The sequence below is a fragment of the Diadema setosum genome, chromosome 15, assembly GCF_964275005.1.
Source record: "Diadema setosum chromosome 15, eeDiaSeto1, whole genome shotgun sequence".
Taxonomy (NCBI): Eukaryota; Metazoa; Echinodermata; class Echinoidea; order Diadematoida; family Diadematidae; genus Diadema; species Diadema setosum.
Window position 1 is genome coordinate 27,549,700 of NC_092699.1, and position 20,288 is coordinate 27,569,987.

The 20,288-nt window shown below is 38.4% G+C and overlaps 2 protein-coding genes across 2 annotated transcripts in view; one reads left to right on the forward strand and one right to left on the reverse strand.

The window, feature by feature from the left end:
- The window catches only part of LOC140238462 (chordin-like), a 70,244-nt gene extending 66,503 nt beyond the window's left edge, over positions 1 to 3,741 (forward strand). The window contains exons 21-23 of the mRNA XM_072318364.1: positions 1,090 to 1,187; positions 2,264 to 2,357; positions 2,891 to 3,741. Coding sequence (XP_072174465.1) covers positions 1,090 to 1,187; positions 2,264 to 2,357; positions 2,891 to 2,967 — 269 coding nt within the window. The 3' untranslated portion in view covers positions 2,968 to 3,741. The remainder of the gene's footprint in view (positions 1 to 1,089; positions 1,188 to 2,263; positions 2,358 to 2,890) is intronic.
- A 5,130-nt stretch (positions 3,742 to 8,871) lies between these two features.
- LOC140238956 (uncharacterized) lies at positions 8,872 to 18,442 on the reverse strand. Its single transcript, XM_072318850.1, has 11 exons — positions 18,344 to 18,442; positions 17,541 to 17,765; positions 16,567 to 16,704; positions 15,770 to 16,129; positions 15,204 to 15,446; positions 14,380 to 14,730; positions 13,661 to 13,766; positions 13,018 to 13,155; positions 10,582 to 10,680; positions 9,919 to 10,010; positions 8,872 to 9,048 (listed from the first exon to the last, which is right to left on the reverse strand). The coding sequence occupies exons 1-11, from the start codon at positions 18,428 to 18,430 to the stop codon at positions 8,872 to 8,874; spliced, it is 2,016 nt and encodes a 671-aa protein (XP_072174951.1). The 5' UTR covers positions 18,431 to 18,442.
- Between the last annotated feature and the right edge of the window lie 1,846 nt (positions 18,443 to 20,288).

Genomic DNA, 20,288 nt, shown 5'->3' on the forward strand with positions numbered 1-20,288 from the left:
TACGTCTAGAAAAGTTGGTTAATATCCTGAAAACAGACATACAAATTGGAATCAATATATATGAATTTGTGGATGAATCGAGAACGTTTCGAGACTGATTACAATTGTGAACATAGTTGTACCATTGTTACAGCATGCTGACTATAAATGAACAAATGCATGGATGTATATCATGTATTATATGTCGTATAGCCATGTCAGTGGTCTGTCAAAAATAATCTCGTTGTATGTCAATGTATCATGTGCTTATGAGAACCGAAAATACAAGACGTTTCTGCAGATTGTTCACCGTGAAATGACGTATTCCAAGCAAGAAAATTACTTTACACTGCCGCACCTCTCATGTGCATGAAAAATTGAAGCATTTTTCCACATACATTCATGTGTAGACGTTTGCACACGGTATAAAATGCGATCCATGTGTCAATGTTTATTCCGTACCTTCTACAAAGTATGTCTTGTAGCTTTAACTTGGTGTACTGTTGTCAAAACATATAGGTGTACTGTGTATGTAAACTCGATTTCCCTGCCTCATGTACAACCTCTTACCCCTGTACTCAAATCCTCAACCATAAGTGTTTTAATCGCCATGTCTGTCTTCTACTGTTCCTATTGGCCCAGATTTTGTTTTCTGTCATTTTCAAATCTCCTTTCGTTTTCTTTATACCAAGTTTAGTCTTCGTAGAAGACCAGTCCATATCAATACTTCATACCATCAAAATCTCTTTAGAAAACTAGCTTTTATTACTTTTTTGTTCGTCTGTCATCTAATACATTTGAGGGTAGACAATACCTTGATCCTTTTTTTCCACATCTGCAGTGATGCAAAGAGGACCAAAACAAACAAACAAACAAACAAACAAACAAAAAATTAATGAAAGTTTCCTATCGTAAGGTTCTGCTCTAACGAACACGCAAACATATCTTAACCAAGCTTCACCAGCAGTGTCAGTAGGGGCACTGTTATGGTTTGGATTTTAGCCAATCCCTTTCTTTCCTCCATTGCCATAGTTACCCCTCCTTCCACATCCCAGCCCCTTTGTGCTTTTATACACATTGCATGTTCTCGTTTCTCCCAACCTCCACCAGGATGTTCGTTCCTTGGCGAATTTTATAGAAACGGCGCTGAATGGCACCCTCTAGTGTCGCCCTTTGGTACAATGAGCTGCGTTCGTTGTAGATGTCGGGTAAGCCACACTTTGCTGCAAGATTCATGTTCAGTCTGCACCACGCTTGTCACTTCGTGTCGACGGTTGGGTGCCGCCCCATTCAGGGATATCGTACTCTAGGCATTGAGAAGCAACTGTCTAGTCCCACACTATTACACGACATGTTGTACTTGCATGGCTTACAAGAATGACAATTCACTTTGTACAATACTGTTCGGCCGCTTCACGTTCTTGTAGTACTTGTCACGATGATACGAATTCATGTCAAGTCAAACTCCATTCTGTACCGTGTAATCTGAAAGCTGCAAGTTACTCAATGTAAATTGTCGAAAACTATACTTATGTCAGGAGGTGGTTAATCCTTCATGTTGCATGACTGGGGAAGAAATGTTTCATTGTATCCACCGTTCTGCTTTTCATTAGCGTCCTTTGGGTCAGTCAAATAATGTATCTTATACCGTGTATCTCTTATGGCGTCATGATTTATGATGTTGACAATAATTTTCTCTGTGTGGATGTGTGCCATACCATTTATCATCACATATTCTAAAATTTCTGACGACGACAAATCTATATCGTCTTAAAATTGAATACATTCCATCTCTGCCTAAAGTAAATATTTTATAAGTCAAAACTTTCCGAGTTCAGTTTTACTTTAGACGTGCAGTTGCTTTTATTTTTCTTTCTTTTTAATTGAAAATATTGTCTGTACATGAATGATCCTTCCATCGTCCTATCTGCTGCATCATCACTTGAAAAACTGGTGTACGGGTAATATTTCTATTTTACAGTGTTTACATAATATGATAAAGACAGTTTACCTTGCAAAATGTGTATACAGTCAATGACGTAAGCATCGTCTATGACTGAAAAATAAGGGGAACCCAACAAATGCGATACAACACCCATCAACAATTAGATATATTCGAGTCTACAAAGTAAAGAAAGTACACGATCATCTCGGCGAATCTTCATCCCATTTTCATCCTTGAAATGTTGATCACATGACTGTTGTCCACATCCCAGTCACGTGTTCTTCTCATCCGGCACAGTGGAGAAACCTGATGATCCTCTCTCTCATCTTTTCTTCACAGAATGGTCAGGCGAAGTGCAAGGGAAGAACTTGTCCTCGGCTTAATTGTAAAGAACTTGTTAGAGTGAAAGGCGAATGTTGCCCGCAATGTAAAGGTTGGTACTATTTCCCCATCACATACGAAGTAAAATTCTATGGAATGAATAAAACAGTAGATGTAAAGATAGGTATACAAATCAATATCTGACTATGTGTAGAAATGTAATGGTTGGAACGATTATCACAAAAGCAGAGGAGCCAACATTTGACAAGCTTTGTCTTTTTAGTGGGTCCCTCATTTTTTTTTCCAACACTTGATGTATTGTGTACTTTACATTGATAGCTTCAATTTTCATGACACTGTGTAATTATCATAAGGTTCCACAATTATTGTATACTCTTTTCATATTACGATGTTCTGCTTATATTTTTCCCTATTATCAAAGAAAATTGATATATATGTGTTTTTTTTGTCGAAAACTAGAATAAAATTTGAATTAAATTGAATTGAAATGAATTTGATTGAAATATTAATGAAATCACCATGTTCATCTCAACATTTTTTTTTTCAGTAAGATGATAACTATACAATACAATCATTTTATTTATTGTTGTTATAACTCACATCGTTATAAATATCTTTTTTCAGAACAAACGATAGGACCTACAGTGACGACATCGGCGGCGACACCGGCACGAAAGAAAAGAAAAGGTCGACGATCGTAGGAGGACGGACTCCCTCACAAAGACATTCATTTCCTTCACACGGGGGTCATCGAAACTCGTCCAGTTCTCCGACAGGAACAGGGAATTTAATCCCGAATCGTTTCTTCATCCTCCGGACAATTTGCTCCTGTCGAAGGAACAGAAGCAGAGGATCTTTTTGAGCGTGCCCGACATCCATGGATGGACTATCGCCGATTACGCAAAAAGACGTAACGTACGCGTTATATGGTATAATGCGTTATACACCGTCCGATCTCCAAGTTGGACTGGATGAGTCGAATGAATCGATCCACGCTGAGATTTTAATGACCGGTTGGCCGATTGACCGATCAAAGCGAGTGAGTTTATCATAGTGCGTCGAACTGGAATATAACGTTACCAGTCGGACCACAAAATATGCTCTGTGATGTCATGAGTTGAAATAAACATGACGGGCGGGCCGCATCGACATTTAGGGAGAAATGATTTCTGCGAGATTGACTGTGTGTTCTGCCGTCGTCGATACGTTTAGAAGGGGATAAGATACACTGAGTTGTGTTTACATGGAAATGGCTGTACCTAATGTTGCCATGCATTCTGTGGACCGTGGACTTATTGTGGCAATAGAGATCTATAATACATTTTGCTCTCCTTCTTTTCTACCTCTTGTAGCTGCAGTGTATTCTGATACAGTCCTCAACTATGTACACGCTTCTTTACCAATCCTGCCAACAACTGCATTTTTTTTCTCTCCTTGCTCGCTGTCTGCGTCTTTATGCCCAACCAACGTGAAGTCAAACAAGTGAAAAAAAAAACAACAACAACCAACTACTACAGTAATATACTGCATGAGGTGTTAAATGATTGATCCGGATGTTCACTGGCGAAGTAATCTATGTGAAAGTTTTTTAAAAATTCAAATTCAAATAATTTCAAATGAAGTTCTCGGCTTATACAGGTGTACTACTAACGGTTGTGCGTAATACCATCTCCTTATAAAGTTCATGGAGTTTATAATGTTCAAGAGTGACGTGGCATATTTTCTGAAGACCATGTTCAGTTCAGTTCAGTTCAGTTTTTATTTCTGCATTTCAAAATCAATACAAATCAACAAATCAACAAAATACTTACATAGTCATTTACACAGCTAATATTCGTAACGTGTGATTACTCCTAGCTTTTTTCGGGAATTTGCCTTGCAGTTTGATTTGAAAGAAAAAGTCAACATGAAGACATTCCTTTTTTTTTTTTGCTGAATTTATGTAATGGAGAAGTGACATAAAATCACTCTCTAATTACGAGTGTTACGTAAACGTTGCTACTACATTACAGAAATTCCATAGAAATGTTCCCCCCCAAAAAAAGAGAACAATATATACAGTTTGATAACCAAGACACTGCATTGTCTAATAATCAGAAAATTATTCATAAAACGAAATCTGAATTATAAAACATGAATATTCATAGGCTTCATCAAGTACCTCGTCACGACGGTGTAAGCTATGATAGAACTTTTCATTCACCGATATAGTTGTATTTTTATCATTATACGTCTTTAGTGTAATATTTCTCCTTTTTAAGGGAAATTTATTGTCATCACTTTATCAAGATATTGACAATAACTTTTTTTTCTTTTCATCTTTTCATGTAGTCACGTCATGCCAAATTTTCATCTCAAATATTCAAAAAACATACACTGACAGTATTTACAGAGAACATTTTTTTTTTTTTTGTTTTGCTATTTCGAATTCGTCCCCATTCAAAATGCCTCTACGTGCATGAAGATGCCCGAGGGTTAGATCTCCGTCCATTCGTCCATAACTTCTTGTTATCACGATACCTTGAGAACGGCTAGAAGACGTGTATATTCATATTGTTTAATGTTTGCGATGTCATTTGAATTTTGGTCATGTCATCGGAGATGCTGATGTAAGGCTGACGGGGTAAGGTTTCACTTGTACAGGGAATAAAGACATAAGAAATGGAAAAGATAATATGTGAATTTCGATGTAAACCAAATATAATGCAACTCTATGAAATACATGTAGCGGGCCTCTATGTCAAAGGTTATTGAAATACAGACTCTAGAATTGTACAATATTCATTCATACACTCATTCATTTATTTCTTTCCATTTCCAACAGAAACATATGAGTATTTGACGTAATAGAATACATGAATTACATCACAATACATAATAAAAGATGAGTTTACAGAATATTTTTAATTATACGGAAATGCTGGAAATGGGGAGGAATGCTAAAAACGCAGAGCCTGTAGGGTGCATTTCCCCAACACGTAATACAACAAATTGTATGATTGATATACTGTTATGCTTTAGCCAGAACATGAGACATGTTGTAGGATGACTGGCGCTATCGAGAAAGGTAAAAAACGCCAATTCAGAAACTTCTGACTATAAGGCGTACACACAATGCTCCGAGAAAATCATGAAAAGGGAAGAATAAATGCTGACATTATGATGTCGAAATTTTCTTCCCTTTTTCAGTCCAATGATTAACATGTTCTCCTTAAAGACATGGACTCTTTTCATGTCTCTTTTGGACAAATTCGTGAAGAATCGACCTGGGTGATTTTCTTCTTCCATTTCCTTATTTTTTTGTTCTGCACCGGAACTTGTGAGACGACAATCAAACTGTGAAAATAATGATGAGTTTGACTTTTTTTTTTCAGACTGTGCAGGCAAAAACAATGTTATTGATCATTGTATAAATGCAACCCCTTTTCGCCCCTTTCAGAATCTTAGGATACCTTGTCAAGTAAAGTCAAAGAAATTTGCTGACATCTTCTTGATAGCTATATCTAAGTTTGCTCGTTTTTCTCTGATTACTTCAGATTTTTTTTTTTTATATTCTATATTGCCAATCTATAATTTTAAGCCAAATGTTGAGTTAGCTCTGTCGCTTTTTCAAAAAAAAAAAATTCTCAAATCTCATCCAAAGCAGAAGGGCATGCTCATTCGCAATTTCACTCTGCAATCTAATTTCGTGATAACAACACTTTGATGGTTCTTGTTTCATGGAATGCACAATACAAGGCATTTACGTTGTTCGTGCTAGTCGTATGTAATTTATTCTGTACAAAAGCCAAATTATGTGTATTTCCTTTCATGTTATAAGGCAGTGCATCTCACAATAAACGCTAACTATTTATTCGTAGTGCTTGGAATTCGTTCACATTTCGACAGTTTGATTTAGAATGGTATGGAAATCAGTACAATAATAAACGTGGATTTTATCGGTGTGATTATTGTCTGCGGTGAAAAATAGGAGTTTGCACACTAGCAATGATACGATATAAAGAGAAATGATAGTGCGAAAAGAACTTATACATCGTCTTCAGTAAGATTGCTTATTGTGGTAGTTCACACGTGGAACGCTTTTGTTTTTATTTTTGTACGAAATTATATCACAGAATATGAAATGTTTTTCTAACGATGTTTATGATTACGTGTGAAAAAAAAAATCACAACCAGTTTCGTGTCATGAAACAATCAGTATTTGAGTCTACTTTGCGTCAGATTTCACAAAGTATATTATTTTGTTTACGCTCTTTTTGTGAAATACATGTCCTTTGTGTGGACGAGCCAGAAAAGAAATGTATGAAAATGTTCTAAATTATATACTATCAATAGGTGTAAGTATTCGATATAGTATTGTTTGTATTTTGCAATGATTCTTCGTTGGAATTTCATTTTATGCGAAGCTATTGATTGAACTGAACCAAAATAAATGAACTGATGAAACTTATGATAAACAGACATTCGATTATTTATTTACTTTTTGTCTTACATTGAAATGACACCGAGAAGTGCAGTATAGGTAACAGTAATCATCACAAAACACGACAAAAATATATATGAATATTTTATATTTTATCGTATAATACACGCTACTCGATAAGTCACCAGTTACCAACAAAGCTTGTATGAAAAATCAACGATTTTCAGCACTTTTTTTTTCCAAATTATTGACTGATTTCGTTTTCGAGTTCTCGGATTGTGTGTCAGTTTGGTAAACTGAACGTCTGGGTGCACAATTTAGTGTGACAGGCGTTATAGTGAATTGTCGAAGCAGCATGTCTACAAGTAAACAAGCATTTACAAAAAAGTTTACGTTTTCTGTTGAGTTGCTTGTCTAGCTCTCTCTTCTTTTTGTTCAGTTTGAACACATTTATGGTATTATTCTGCTGGTACCATTTTAATCAAGATTTACTCAAATAACGTACAGGGTATCCACACAAATAAAGACATGTACATGTATGTACATTAAACAAGATTATTGGCTCCGATGTGCAAATGCTATATATATCACAGACAATGTATGCATGTAGATTTATATATTCCCTTTTAAACAAGACGAATTTATGTTTAACTCGAAATTACAAGGCACAACACGTGATTTATGTGAGCAAAGAAAATACAACATAACACCAGAGTCGACTGTGCATAAACCCACTTTCAACGCAACTTGAGTGAATGAATAATGAACACAATCCAAGCAGGGAGGTGCTAGAGAAGGCGAGGCAACTAAAACTCTCATTTGAAGTCATGCGCGGCACCGCCGAGAAGTTATGCGTTCAAGTACAGGTGTTACCCATGTGCTTTGACAAAAGAGAGCATCAATAATCGGGACTAGCGCTCTCACATCTGCTCCTACTGCAATTCGCTCTCTCTTTCAATGTGATGGCAACAATGAATTTGTGTACCTTGAATTGGAGCAGCGAATCAAAATGCAGTGTAAAACTCACAATTTTAACAGCAAATAGTTTAAAAACACGCTGGAACACGCTTTAACGGAGTACTTTATTTGGAAGATCAAAATATCCCTTTATTAAAAGATAGAAAATTAACATGCGGAAATGTGCGCATTTTAGAAAAAAATTAGGTTTTTAAGAGGGCCTAATTTTAATTTCCTTTCGATTTGCGAATTACGAAGAAACTAGAAATACATGTTAATAATAGTGAATTCTTTCCTAAACTATTCTAAATCGATTCGAGTATTTCATATAAAATTTTGCGGTGAAATAAAGCTTGTAATTCAACGAAAGGTGAAATGCGTTCTTCGTCTCCGAACTTCGCCTTGCAACTAGAGCGGTGCCGAGCATGACTTCAAAGCGTAATGGAATGCTAGACATCCCATTGTAACGCCTTGAACCCAAACAAGTGTTTGCATGAATTACGAAGAGTTGCCACTCCATCTCTGTAACACCTCCCTGATCCAAGTAAGATTTCTCTGACTGATTTGGTCAAGAAAGATATATTATGTACAAGTTTACAGCTTACATCACTCTTACAGTGTACACCAACATGGTGTCAAGGTTCAGTGAATTCTAGCAGTACCGAACACTCAATGCACATCTTCGAATTTTGAGATGTTTATCTTTGCAGATACTAGTTCATGTACAGACATTATTGTGAACCTAACCTATAGAAGACAATATTCGGCAAAATGACAATATTCGGCAAAATGTCGGGTCAATTTTGCATTCTCACGCGTCAGATTGCGAGGACTTTATTTTTAGAGAATGCAACACCTTTATGCATGTTATGCCACACACCATTTTAAAAACTTTTGGTGGTTTTGATTATGCAATAAAGAGTGAGTGCAAGGGAAACAATGTGTGATATTGATATAACGACAATTGAAAAAAGAAGAACGAAATGAACGAAGTCACAAATAGTGTCGATATTGATAAATAGGCGAACACGTAGGAAATCAAACATGCACCCCTCCCCTTAATAGCTATAGTCGTGAGGGTGATCTTAGGTAAATAAAAAGAAGAAGAAGAAGAAGAAAAAGAAAAGGAATAATAATAATAATAATAATAATAATAATAATAATAATAATAATAATAATAATGATAATAATATTTGTCTGTACGGGGAGCAGTCTTTTGACAAGTTTAAAACTCGACGATTCTGCCGTTATTTTCGGCTGGTGGCGTGAGCTCCGGCACGTTGAGGGTGAGGTCGCACTCGCTCTCCTGCTGGTCCTGTAGCGGGGTGGACGAGTTGGATTCCCTCGTCGGTTCCTCGGTAGTGCGGCCCGTCAGCCAGTAGGTAGTCATGGGACCCTTGTCCTGCCGGTCGAAGACAAGAAAAGTACAGAAATAGTGATAGAAGGAGCGGAGAATGGAGTGTGTGACAGTAATCGAGAAAGATGACAAGATCAAGGCAACATGGTTAACTGACGTGTTCAGCTATTTGCATGAAGGAATAGTAGCAGTTTCAAATTTAAGTTGTACTCTTCATGAAAACACGGAACTAAGTTTTTATCTTAACCCGGGTATACTCGGGCAAGTGCCTATGGGAAATGCGTGTTGTAGCAAAATCAGTCCGTCCTCAAGACAAGACGCCGCGATGTATTTGAGAGACCGACTTTGGAAGGTCTGGAATGAAAGACACGAGAAGAGTAAGGCTGTACCCGTAGTCTCTCAGGTCAGTCTTGTCAAAACATCAGTTTTATGAAAAACGTTATAAGTATTTCTACAGCATTACATTTTTCAATTAATATAATTATTCCGGCGAGATATTTTTATCGCAACTGATAATGATCAGTATTACATAATGCAAGGGTCAAAGTATGTATGTAAAGCGATATTAACTTTCTTCCATTAACTCGCTTAATTTTTCAAGCATCTGTCCTCATCCTTTCACTTTCAAGACAAGGTAATGCTTTCGGTTCTCAGAGCCTGTAGTGAGGTCAGAAAGAAAAATACTGAAAGACGCATGAATTGTATACCTCGATTTTCCTCTTGGAAGACATCTCTACTTCACAGTATATAGTGGGTGATGCATGAAGACGTAGCTTTGTTCAAATATTTGAAGGCGTTTCATGGGGAGATCAATGGAAAGAGATTCTATACCAAAGAATTTCCATAGAAGCAAAAAGGTAAAATCGTAGAAATGGCCCGGTCTGAAAGTGGGTGTATGACTTCGAGGAATCTTACCGTAAGCAGAACTTCCTCCCGTCGAACCATGGTATATCCTCCGGTAATATTTAGAACACGGTGACAGTTATCACTAATCTGGATTCGGTTCGCTGTAAAATGGGATTGAAGCAAAATCGTAAGGAAGTATAATTGTATCACACTACAAACCAGTCAGCGATTTGACAAATACACGATCACGTAGTAGCATCACATTGGTTATGTTCTCCTATAGCACAACGTTTGTGAGTGTACTCATACTTTATTTAATACGAAACTTTAGAAAGATGATAACTGATTAACTACTTTTTTTTTGGTATTCCTTCGAATTTGCATAAATGAAGAATCGATGATTTCAACGCATGCGCAAACATGACTCAAGAAATGAGCAATGAAATTTAGCTACGCTGTTTGTGATAATGCAAAAATTACTATTGCGAAAAAAAAAACTGAACGCAAACGTAAGCGTTAATATAACAGATTAAGACTTACACTGTAAGAAATAAACAAAACTTACATGTGTTTGAATACTATTTTTGTGGGATGATATGTTCCTTCGTCAGGGTTCACAGGAAATAACATGGCTTCCCCTAATGGGATTTCAAATCTTAGGACGATGATCAGTATCTCGTATGAAGCAAGGAGAGGAATGTATAGGGTTACAGGTTAATCTATTATACTCACGTAGTCCGTTGGACTCCATCTTGGAAGCAATGTTCACTGTTTCACCAAAGAGGCAATAGCGTGGCATTTTCGAGCCGACAATTCCAGCCACCACAGCGCCTAGTGAGTCAGAGCGGAAGAGATGAGGGGGGAGCAACCAATATCAACGAATAATGCACGGGCTGTAGGAAAGATTCTGACATTGTGTTTGACATTTTAGAGATTTTCACAAAGTGTACACATGCTCTAAAAAAGCTTTCGATTTGCCCGAGACCTCCAAGATATGTGACCGAAGATCACCAAATGTTCACGTCAGGTTTAAATTAGAATTTTGTTGCCCGAACAAGTCCCTTGGACCGCTTGCAGCCATACATTTTAGACAAACTTTCAATAAGATGAGCAAAATCGTTGATCACTTAGGAGAAAGCTTCCCGACATAGTTCAGTTCAGTGGCGTATCTAGGGGGGGGGGGCAAGGGGGGGCACGTGCCCCGGGCGCCGCTCCTCGGGGGCGCAAAAAAACGAAAAAAAAAAACGAAGAAGAAAAACGGAAAAAAAAACGAAGAAGAAGAAAAAAAGAAAGAAGGAAAGAAAAGAACAAGAACAAGAACAAGAAAAAAACTCGCCCGGAAGAGAGGGGGGGGGGGGGGAGGGAGAATGGTAGGGGGGGGGGGGACAGAAAACCAAATCAAACAAGATAAAAACAAAACACGATGATGACGCGGACAAAATGACAATGTTTATTATCTGTGTTCACACAAGAATTCCATGTTCTGTAAGCTGAACTACAAAAATTTTCGGCTCCCTCGCTGCGCTCGCTCGCCAAAATTTATATAAAAAAGAAGGTAAGAACAAAACGTGATTGTGACGCGGAGAAAATGCCAATGTCTCTTGTGTTCACACATGTCATTTTATATTTAGCAGGCAAAATGTTTCACAGAGCAGCGGCTGCAATTTCTTTTGTTCTGAAGCGATCGCCCATTGGATCAAAAGAAGGCGCCAACCGTTTCGAACAAACGGGGGGGGGGGGGGCGCAAAAAGACCCTAAATCAAGCAAGATAAGAACAAAACGTAATGTTGACGCGGAAATATACACAAATTTTGGCTCACTCGCTCGTACTAATTTAGAGTATTTTTTCAAGTCCTCAGTTTGTTGGTATAAATCGTTATCTATATAATGTCGTCACCATATCTTGATTAGAGTTGTAAGATTTAATAAGCAAAAAATGACAAGAATTCCATGTTATGTAAGCTGAAATACAAAATTTTTCGGCTCGCTCGCTGCGCTCGCTCGCCAAAATTTATCCCCCCCCCAAAATGGATAAGAACAAAACTTGATGATGACGCGGAAATATACAAATTTCAGCTTACTCTCGCCTACTAATTTAGAGTATTTTTTAAAGTCCTCATTTTGTTGGTATAAATCGTTATCGTCGTCACTACATCTTTATTAGAATTGTAAGATTTATTAAGCAAAAAATGACAAGAATTCCATGTTTTGTTAGCTGAAATACAAAATTTTCGGCTCGCTCGCTGCGCTCGCTCGTCAAAATTTCTCAAAAAAAAAGAAAAAAAAAAGAGAGAGATAAGCACAAATCGTGATGATGCCGCGGAAATATACAAATTTCGGCTCACTCGCGCGTACTAATTTAGAGTATTTTTTCTAAGTCCTCAGTTTGTTGGTATAAATCGTTATCTATAAGGCCGTCACTATATCTTTATTAGAATTGTAAGATTTGATAAGCAAAAAATGACAAGAATTCCATGTTTTGTAAGCTGAACGTAATACAAAAATTTTCGGCTCGCTCGCTGCGCTCGCTCGCCAAAATTTATCAACACTCATTACATTTAAATCAATCTCAAAAGATCCCTTTTAAGTGCTTGAAAAAGCATATTATGTGGACTTTGTTTAAAGTCCCTACCGGGATGGGGTTGGGGTGGAACACTTTTTCAGAAATTAGGGGCGCAATTTTCGCGCTTGCCCCGGGCGCCGTTTTCTCTAGATACGCCACTGGTTCAGTTTCAATTCAATTCATTTCATTTATTTCATTCTCAATTTTTCTTCCAACAAAACATAACACAAAGTAAATCAGGAATTCAATCATAAGCATATATACATTACAAAGTACGAAAAATTAACGAAAGTCAACAAACTAATAAAGATTAATTATGTATACATACCGGAAAATACAAAGTTATGTTTAGAGGGGATCATCATCGTAAAATTTCTGCTATAATGAAAATCATTATCATTATTGATACAGTGTACTATCACATCATCAGTGTTATTAATATGCATTATCATCATCATTGATAGTAATCACTGATGTCACATTTGTCATCATCACTTCATAGCAGGTTCATGACGTTTCTCACGCCACATTCCCATATACCGAATTTGATCTTAGAGTTTTGACGATTGGTCAATCGGGGTCCTAGTTGAAGCGGTCAGTGATACCTGTGTGGATGCCGATACGAAGGGTCATCTTTGTCCTAGGTCGATGAGGAATCACAAGACCTTTAATGCAGTTCAGCAGGTCGAGGGCCATCAGGGCGATCTCGCTGGCGTGTTTGTTGCCGTTTCGCTGGGGTACCCCTTGTGATGGAAATTGGACAGTAAAAATTTGAAACAGGAATTTGAAAAAAAAAGAGAGAAAATTTGAAAATGTCCGCGGAAGGAACAACAAAATGATCAAAATATCAGTCAAAATAAAATCACAAAGTCATTTTAGTTGCTAGAGCCTTGGTATGCATATTTAAACAAACTGAAATTAGCTATAGAATTCAAAACTGAAAGAAGAATTGACTGATTTGAAAAATTGATTAGGAATTGAACTTGCAATTTTGAACAAGAATCATGACGTGATTCTGAATCTAGCAATGAAATCACTAGGAAACTATAAATGACAGTCAAATCTGCTTCATTTATCCAAGACTTTCGCTACCAACGCTTTCAGTGAATAGGTCGGGAACCATCTGCATCAAGAGTGAGGATTGAATGATATCTATTCTGTTGGAACCCCCCCCTTCCGCTTCCATGGTAATAAAGTAGCTTCGAAAGGTTTTCGTTAAAGTCTTTGAGGAGATGGAGTTGTTCTTACCAGAAACAACCATGTAGGCATCACCGATGGTCTCAACTTTGTACACATTGTACGTGTCGATTCTGCTGTCAAAGTTTGTGTACACGTTGTTTAGCATCTCTACCACCTAGCATGGGACGAAATAGGGAGCAAAGAAAATTATCAGTGAACATTGAAACACATTTTTATTTCATTTTGCCAAAGCGGGTTCCAAAGTAATGACTTAACGCTCTCACAGCTAAAAAAAGATTAAGACGCTTATACAGACAACACCGGCATTGTGATGCCACGCGCAAGGATTACCGACAAGTCATCGGAGAAATTTGTTATTGAGGCATAAATCTTGACTTGGTTAAAGAATTTTCCGCGTTTTTAAGTTAATGACTGATTTTAGAATTGGCAACATGCTCTAGAAGATTAAAGTCTTATTCCTCTTTCAAATTTGCACATTAATTAATTTGAACTGTGCCATCTTGTATAATAATTATAAGTTAATTTATACTGCGCAGTGAAATGAAATGGTAATTATTCATTAGTGATGAACAGATAATGATTTCTACAGAAAAATTCCTTCAGGACTTTATTGTTAGAGAGGCATATGAAGTTATTTTGTTTTAATCCATGTTCATCAGTACTTATGTATGAAAAAAGTAGGTCTTGCTTGATTCCAAAAGTCTAATTACACTTAATACCAATACTATTATCCAATGGTTACAGCTGTCACGAATCGATACACTTACTTGCAAAGGAGAACTCTCCGAACAGATCCGAGTGAATCCGACGATATCCGAGAACAGGATCGTGGCCGACGAAAAGTTTTCGGCGTGCACGATCTGGTTCCGCTTGAGATTCTCGGCCACCGACACAGGCAGCATCTGGTAGAGGAGAGTGTCCGTGCGCTTGCGCTCCTTGTGCAGCGCCTTCGTCTGATCGGCCAGAGTGAGCACGTAGTTCTGCATGTTGTAAGTAAGGGACTCCACTGCCTTGATGATGATGACGCTGAAGAGAACGACCAGGACCATGATGCTGATGCTGACCGCAAGGTCGGCGTTGTTGGTCCTCACGGCAGCGTTGAGATCCGTCAAGATAACCTGTGGAGGGAGATTCGAAGAATAGACTGGATGTTCATCCTGCAGTCTCTTGTTTAATCTTACCCGTGCTATCCATGCAACAGATGAGAAACACAGCAGCGCTCAGTGATACAGTTAAAAAAATGGTTAGTCCAATTCAAAAGAGTCATGCTGTGTGTGTGTGTTTTTTTTTTTAATCCCTGTTTTAAACGTATACCGTGAAATAAAGCCACATGACGTCAAGAAGACACTGCGGTACCATGGTTTATTACATTTTTGGAACACATCCTCGGTAAGTAATATGATACAAAGGCTTTAGTCATTATACTCATGAATACATTCAAATCAAGAATTAAGAAAATTGTGCATAGTTATGTTGTCATGACTGCAATTGCTAGCATCACGGACAATGTAAAACGTAGAAGTGGTTCAGAAATGTGATTTTTTTTTTTTACTGCGACAAAAATCTAGACATGCTTCTACGAGAAACGGACCTCTGCCATCTGTCGCTGGATGTCGCGGAGGATGTCGATGTAGATGGTCATGTTGTCGAACCACCACTGGCCCTCCTGCCACGACGGCTCGCGGGTGGCGTTGTTGTACGAGATGATGGAGCGCATCTCCGTGATCGTGTTCTGGAAGTGGTCGTCGTGGAGCGAGTTGGCGATCGAGTCGTCCAGGATCATGCGCACCAACTTGGAGTACTTCTGCGAGGCCCAGATGTTACTTTGACCCACCTAGAGTCAAATATGCAGAGAAAAGAAATAAAGATTTTTCTACAATTGATATTTTCTTTATCTTAAAGCAGTCAATTGATAATGCTTCGCAGAGAAAACTCAGGGAAATGCATCGGAAATATCTTGGACAAGAAGCTTCAGTGTCAGTTCATTTCTTTTTCATGCAATAATTTGTTAGAAAAGTTGAACAGATTCTTGCTCTTTTGACAAAATGATTATAGGCACGAGGGTTTGGACATCAAGCAGTACTGAAATTACTCGAGTAATGAAATCTATGAATAACTGAATAAGCCACAGCGCAAAGGGTTGAGACATTGTCAAACCTGCATCTTTTCCATGTACCAGCGGTAGTCCGTAAGCCGAAAGAAACCGCCCTGGGTGTAAAACACCGCCCCTAACGTCCGCTCAATACCAGTCTGCTCCATGCCGACGATGAGCAGCTGGTAGGCTACCAGCGTCTCCCACAGTCCCAGGCCGCCGGACTTGCCCACGCTCTCGTAGAGCCAGTCGATGAAGAGCTGGATGGCGTCCGTGTAGAAGTGGATGACCTCGTAGATGGTGGTGTTGTGGATGTCGAGGGTGAGGCGGTACTCGAAGAGGTATGCCATCAGGGCCTCCTTGTTCTGGAACTGTTGGTAGGCCATGGTCCCCTTCACGGGCCAGTCGTTCAGACTTTCCAAAACCTGTTGCACAATTACTGTAATGATAGTACATGCTTGACCAAAAAGATGGCCTTAAAATGTTTGGCTCTTCTCAGGTCACAGGTATCCGAAAGGGGGAAAATTCTGACAGATAAAATGGAACTTTGGTAACACTACTGTAAAACACGATTAGGTGAAAATGTCGGGGAAGCCAGAACAATCTACAAGTATAATTATTTCATTTCGTCGTCCATGAGAGACGTGGTTGGTACATTTTTGTGTTTGAATAAAAATAGGTTGATTTCAAGGATTATATTAAGAAACCTTTACTAGGGGAATAGGAAGATAAGGAGCAAATTGGAAAGGAATGAAGAAGGAAGAGCAGGAGGGGTAAAAGACGTACGGAAAGATTAAGAAAATAAAGGAGAAATGCTAAAGAAAATTCAAAGCGGGACATTCAATTTGGGTACACCAGTTACCTCGTCCGTCAGCGGGTATGTATTGATGAGAAAAATCTTCCGTTCTGGACCAGTCGCCGCGCTCTGCTGCATCAGAGAGCTGATGTACAAAGCAGTCATGTCCCTTTCCATCTGAAGACTGTGGACCAGCGTTCCAACCTGTATACATAAAATAGGAAGAGACGGAGAAGTAGATGGAACGTACATTTAAAATGATGGAGCGACTGTTGTTTCGCTGCGTTTTCAACCAGGAGGTACAGGGTTCGAGCTTTGCCACGGCACCTCCTCTCTACTCGGGTACATAAATGAGTTCCCGAGGGAATAGGGTTATCATTAACCCTCCCAGGATCATCAGCCCAAAATACAATTGAAGACCTGAATATAAGAACGACCCAAGTCCAATTTTTGGCCAAATTCAGTTTGACATGGGAAATTGTAGCTTATGCATGGACTCATTTTGTGTCTAAATGATAAATCCTAATTACCCCCGGAAGTGCCTGAAATAAATGAGTTAAATCTTATATGAATGTAAGAATGAAGGACTTGGGTCATTCTTACATTTATATTATAGCGCCCTCTCTCGTCCTTCTCTCATCTCTATAGCAGAATACCATGTATATGAATCAAAGAACGACCCAAGTCCATATGATTCAAAGAACGACCCAAGTCCATCACACAAAATTATATTCAGATACTCAATTGGGATCATATACCCTCAAGTATGATGACTAGTACATTTTCAGCGTGTGCGCTCGTCGCTGCGTGGCTGGGATGCACTCGAAGGATACCAAGGAAAGAAGTGAATGTACTATTTGGCAACGTTTGGTGCGTTTATGATTGGCGTTAAATGGTATGTTTGGGAGCACTTGTTGAACATCACTACGTCCAATAAGTCGAGTGACATGTCATCCTGTGCTTCTAATACATAATGACCATTCCCATATCAATAACAGTTAATGGGATACTGATAACAGTTTATCGACAATTTCGCAAACCTGGCGACTGAATCGGACGTTTCTTCGAATCTCGCTGGCATCAACGCTCTTCTTCAGCGTGGCGATGAGGTCGGAGATGGCGAGGGCGGTGAGGACGATGATCGGCATCAGGGTCAGCGTGAGCATCTTGATCATCTGACGTCGCTTGCCGTTGGGCGTGAGGGGCGTGGCCGAACAGAGCATCTTGTTCGAGTCTTGGATGGCCTCACGCACAGACGTTTCCACCTGCGCAATTACACGTCACGCGTTTATGAAACACATTAAGAATGATGTGATTCTTTTTTTTTTAATGAAAATCATAACAGTGAGAATGATATCAATATAAATTCTAATCATCTGTAATAATGATTTACTGGGTGAAAGTATTCACGTGGTATTTAGCTGATATAAAAGACAGTGGTTGTACTTGAGTTTATTCTTTGACGTGGCAGTGGGGATGATAGGAGTGATCATTTTTATTCATTATTTATGACTAATCATCAGAAATATTAGTGTATTGTAATAATAATCACCATATTTGTATAATCGCTGTTGTTGCGACTTTTGCCGTATTTAGTATATCATGTTCTCTATATTATTTTCATTTTTAGGCACCTATTGTCATCACCATTATCATTGCTTTTATTGATCCGATTATAACAATTGTCTACGCCCCTCTACTTTCATTTTCTTCTTCACTGCGTCTTTCTCTTTCTTATAATATTAACATCAGATCCATCGTTATTAGTATTTCAATCCTCGTTTCGAGGAGAGGGGTTGCATGTGGGGGGGGGGGGGGGGAGGGATGAAGAAGGATGCTTTACCTGGCTCATGGAACCAAGACTTGAGGCGATGCTGGCCACCCGCTCCCCGCCGGTTCGGCGGCCCTCTCCTGCTATCATATTGTCCATGGTGCCTTGATCTGGCTGGCTGGAAACGAAAACTAAGAGAAGGTAATAATACGATTATTGCTTGTAGACACTAACGTCCAATTGAATTTAGTTTATTTCACATTCACTTCCACTCTCCACGTACTAGCATAAAATGACAAGAGCTGCAAAAGGAATAACGAAGAAAAAGAAGAAGAAGAAGAAGATGATGAAAAGGAAGTCTCTGATGGACGTTCTGTTTTAGTGTTGGACCTATCCACGGCACCCTTCAAGCTGATAACGTATATTATAGAGAGTATATCACAATTCATTTTGTCCCATACGTGTGTTTATATACCCGGAAATTGGGGTGATAAAACGCCCAACACATATCGAGAGGAGATAAACAATAGACATGTAAATACTAAGCAACAGCTTTATGAATATTCCAACATCTGCACTAGCCGTTTGACAGAATTCTGTAGGTTTGTCGAACTAGCTGGATGTTTGGCTTCCCCGCAGACACATGAAGGCTGCATGTAAGCTTGGTGCCTGATTATACCTTCATCACTGTCACGTTGACTGTTTATTCCAGTGAACGCTCTGTAGCTAATTGCAGTGAAACCCTACAACTTCTCTGTCGTAGGAGGATCAGTTCTCCGTTGCCACGGCAGCGAGCGCATTAGACTTGTTGTTTGGTTCAAGGAAGACTTATATTTGACTTTCAATTTTTTTTTTTTGCTTTGCAGTTTATCATGTTCATAGAATTGCATTTAACATATATATTCCTCGTCATGTACCCTTTCCTAGATACAAAAAAGACTCAAACAGAATTATTGTAGTGAACAGAAAATAGCAAATAATAACCTTTATGTAAAATTACCTTTGTTCAGAAAATTGATATGAAATTGAACCGAGTTTAAATAAACATGAAACAAACTAAGATAAAATGTACAAAGAATAGGGAGTTTTACTCTTCCTCTATGAAAAAAAAAAATACCGTGTAGATAAGAAGCGTGCATTATGTAGAATCAAATGAATAGTATATCGTGGCTTCACGAGGCCTTGCAAAAGAAGAAGAAATGTTCATAAAGTTCCAGTGTAACAAACGCTGTTGATCAAAAAAGAAAGAAATGCTTGTTACAAGACCTAATCATGACAATGGATGGTATAACATTGAAATGAGCAACGACATAATTGTTGGTGATTAATCTCGCGAGAGACAGCATCTTCAAGAAATTTAAGTAAACCTACATTCTTGTCTCAACCGTATTTCATTAAAGATAACAGTATTCAGCAAACGCAAAACTCTCTTCAAACAAGTTCATATGATTACAACAAAATACACTTCTAGTTATATTACAAAACAAAGTAGCAATTTGAAATTGCCTGCACGTCGTACTGGCCATATAGGCCTACATGTATTATGTTTAAATATGAAGATATGGAAAGCTGTGGATAGATTACCAGATTTCCAAATCATTGTCTTGTTTTATCGTGCAACAGCACAGAAAAGTAAAAGTCATCAAAATTTCATTATCGTAATTTATGAACATGGATGGATGACAAAAATGATATACTTACACTGAACGTGAACGACGTTTTATGCAAGATAACTGCTCTTTACCACGTTTCACCACGTTTTCTCAGTCATTATTTCCAATTGGAAATATCCAGATTAATGAAGCTACAGCGATGGTTGGCACGCACACTAAAGTTGAGAGGAAGACACTCAAAGATGTTGAGCGAGAAAAGTCTAGAACGCATGCGCAAATGACGTAACGAGTGTAGAGATATATTATTGGTCGCATAATCTGGAGTAGGTGGAGCTAAATTTGTTCATTGTTGCTCACTAATGGAATCAGTTGATGCAGCAAAACATTGTTCATCCCGTCTATTC

Coding starts and splice junctions, on each gene's coding strand:
- LOC140238956 (XM_072318850.1), bottom strand. CDS start 18,430: ATGGACAATATGATAGCAGGAGAGGGCCGCCGAACCGGCGGGGAGCGG. Junction 13,156..13,660: donor TGCCTACATGGTTGTTTCTG/GTAAGAACAACT, acceptor TTCCATCACAAG/GGGTACCCCAGCGAAACGGC. Junction 10,681..13,017: donor TCGTATCGGCATCCACACAG/GTATCACTGACC, acceptor CTGACTCACTAG/GCGCTGTGGTGGCTGGAATT.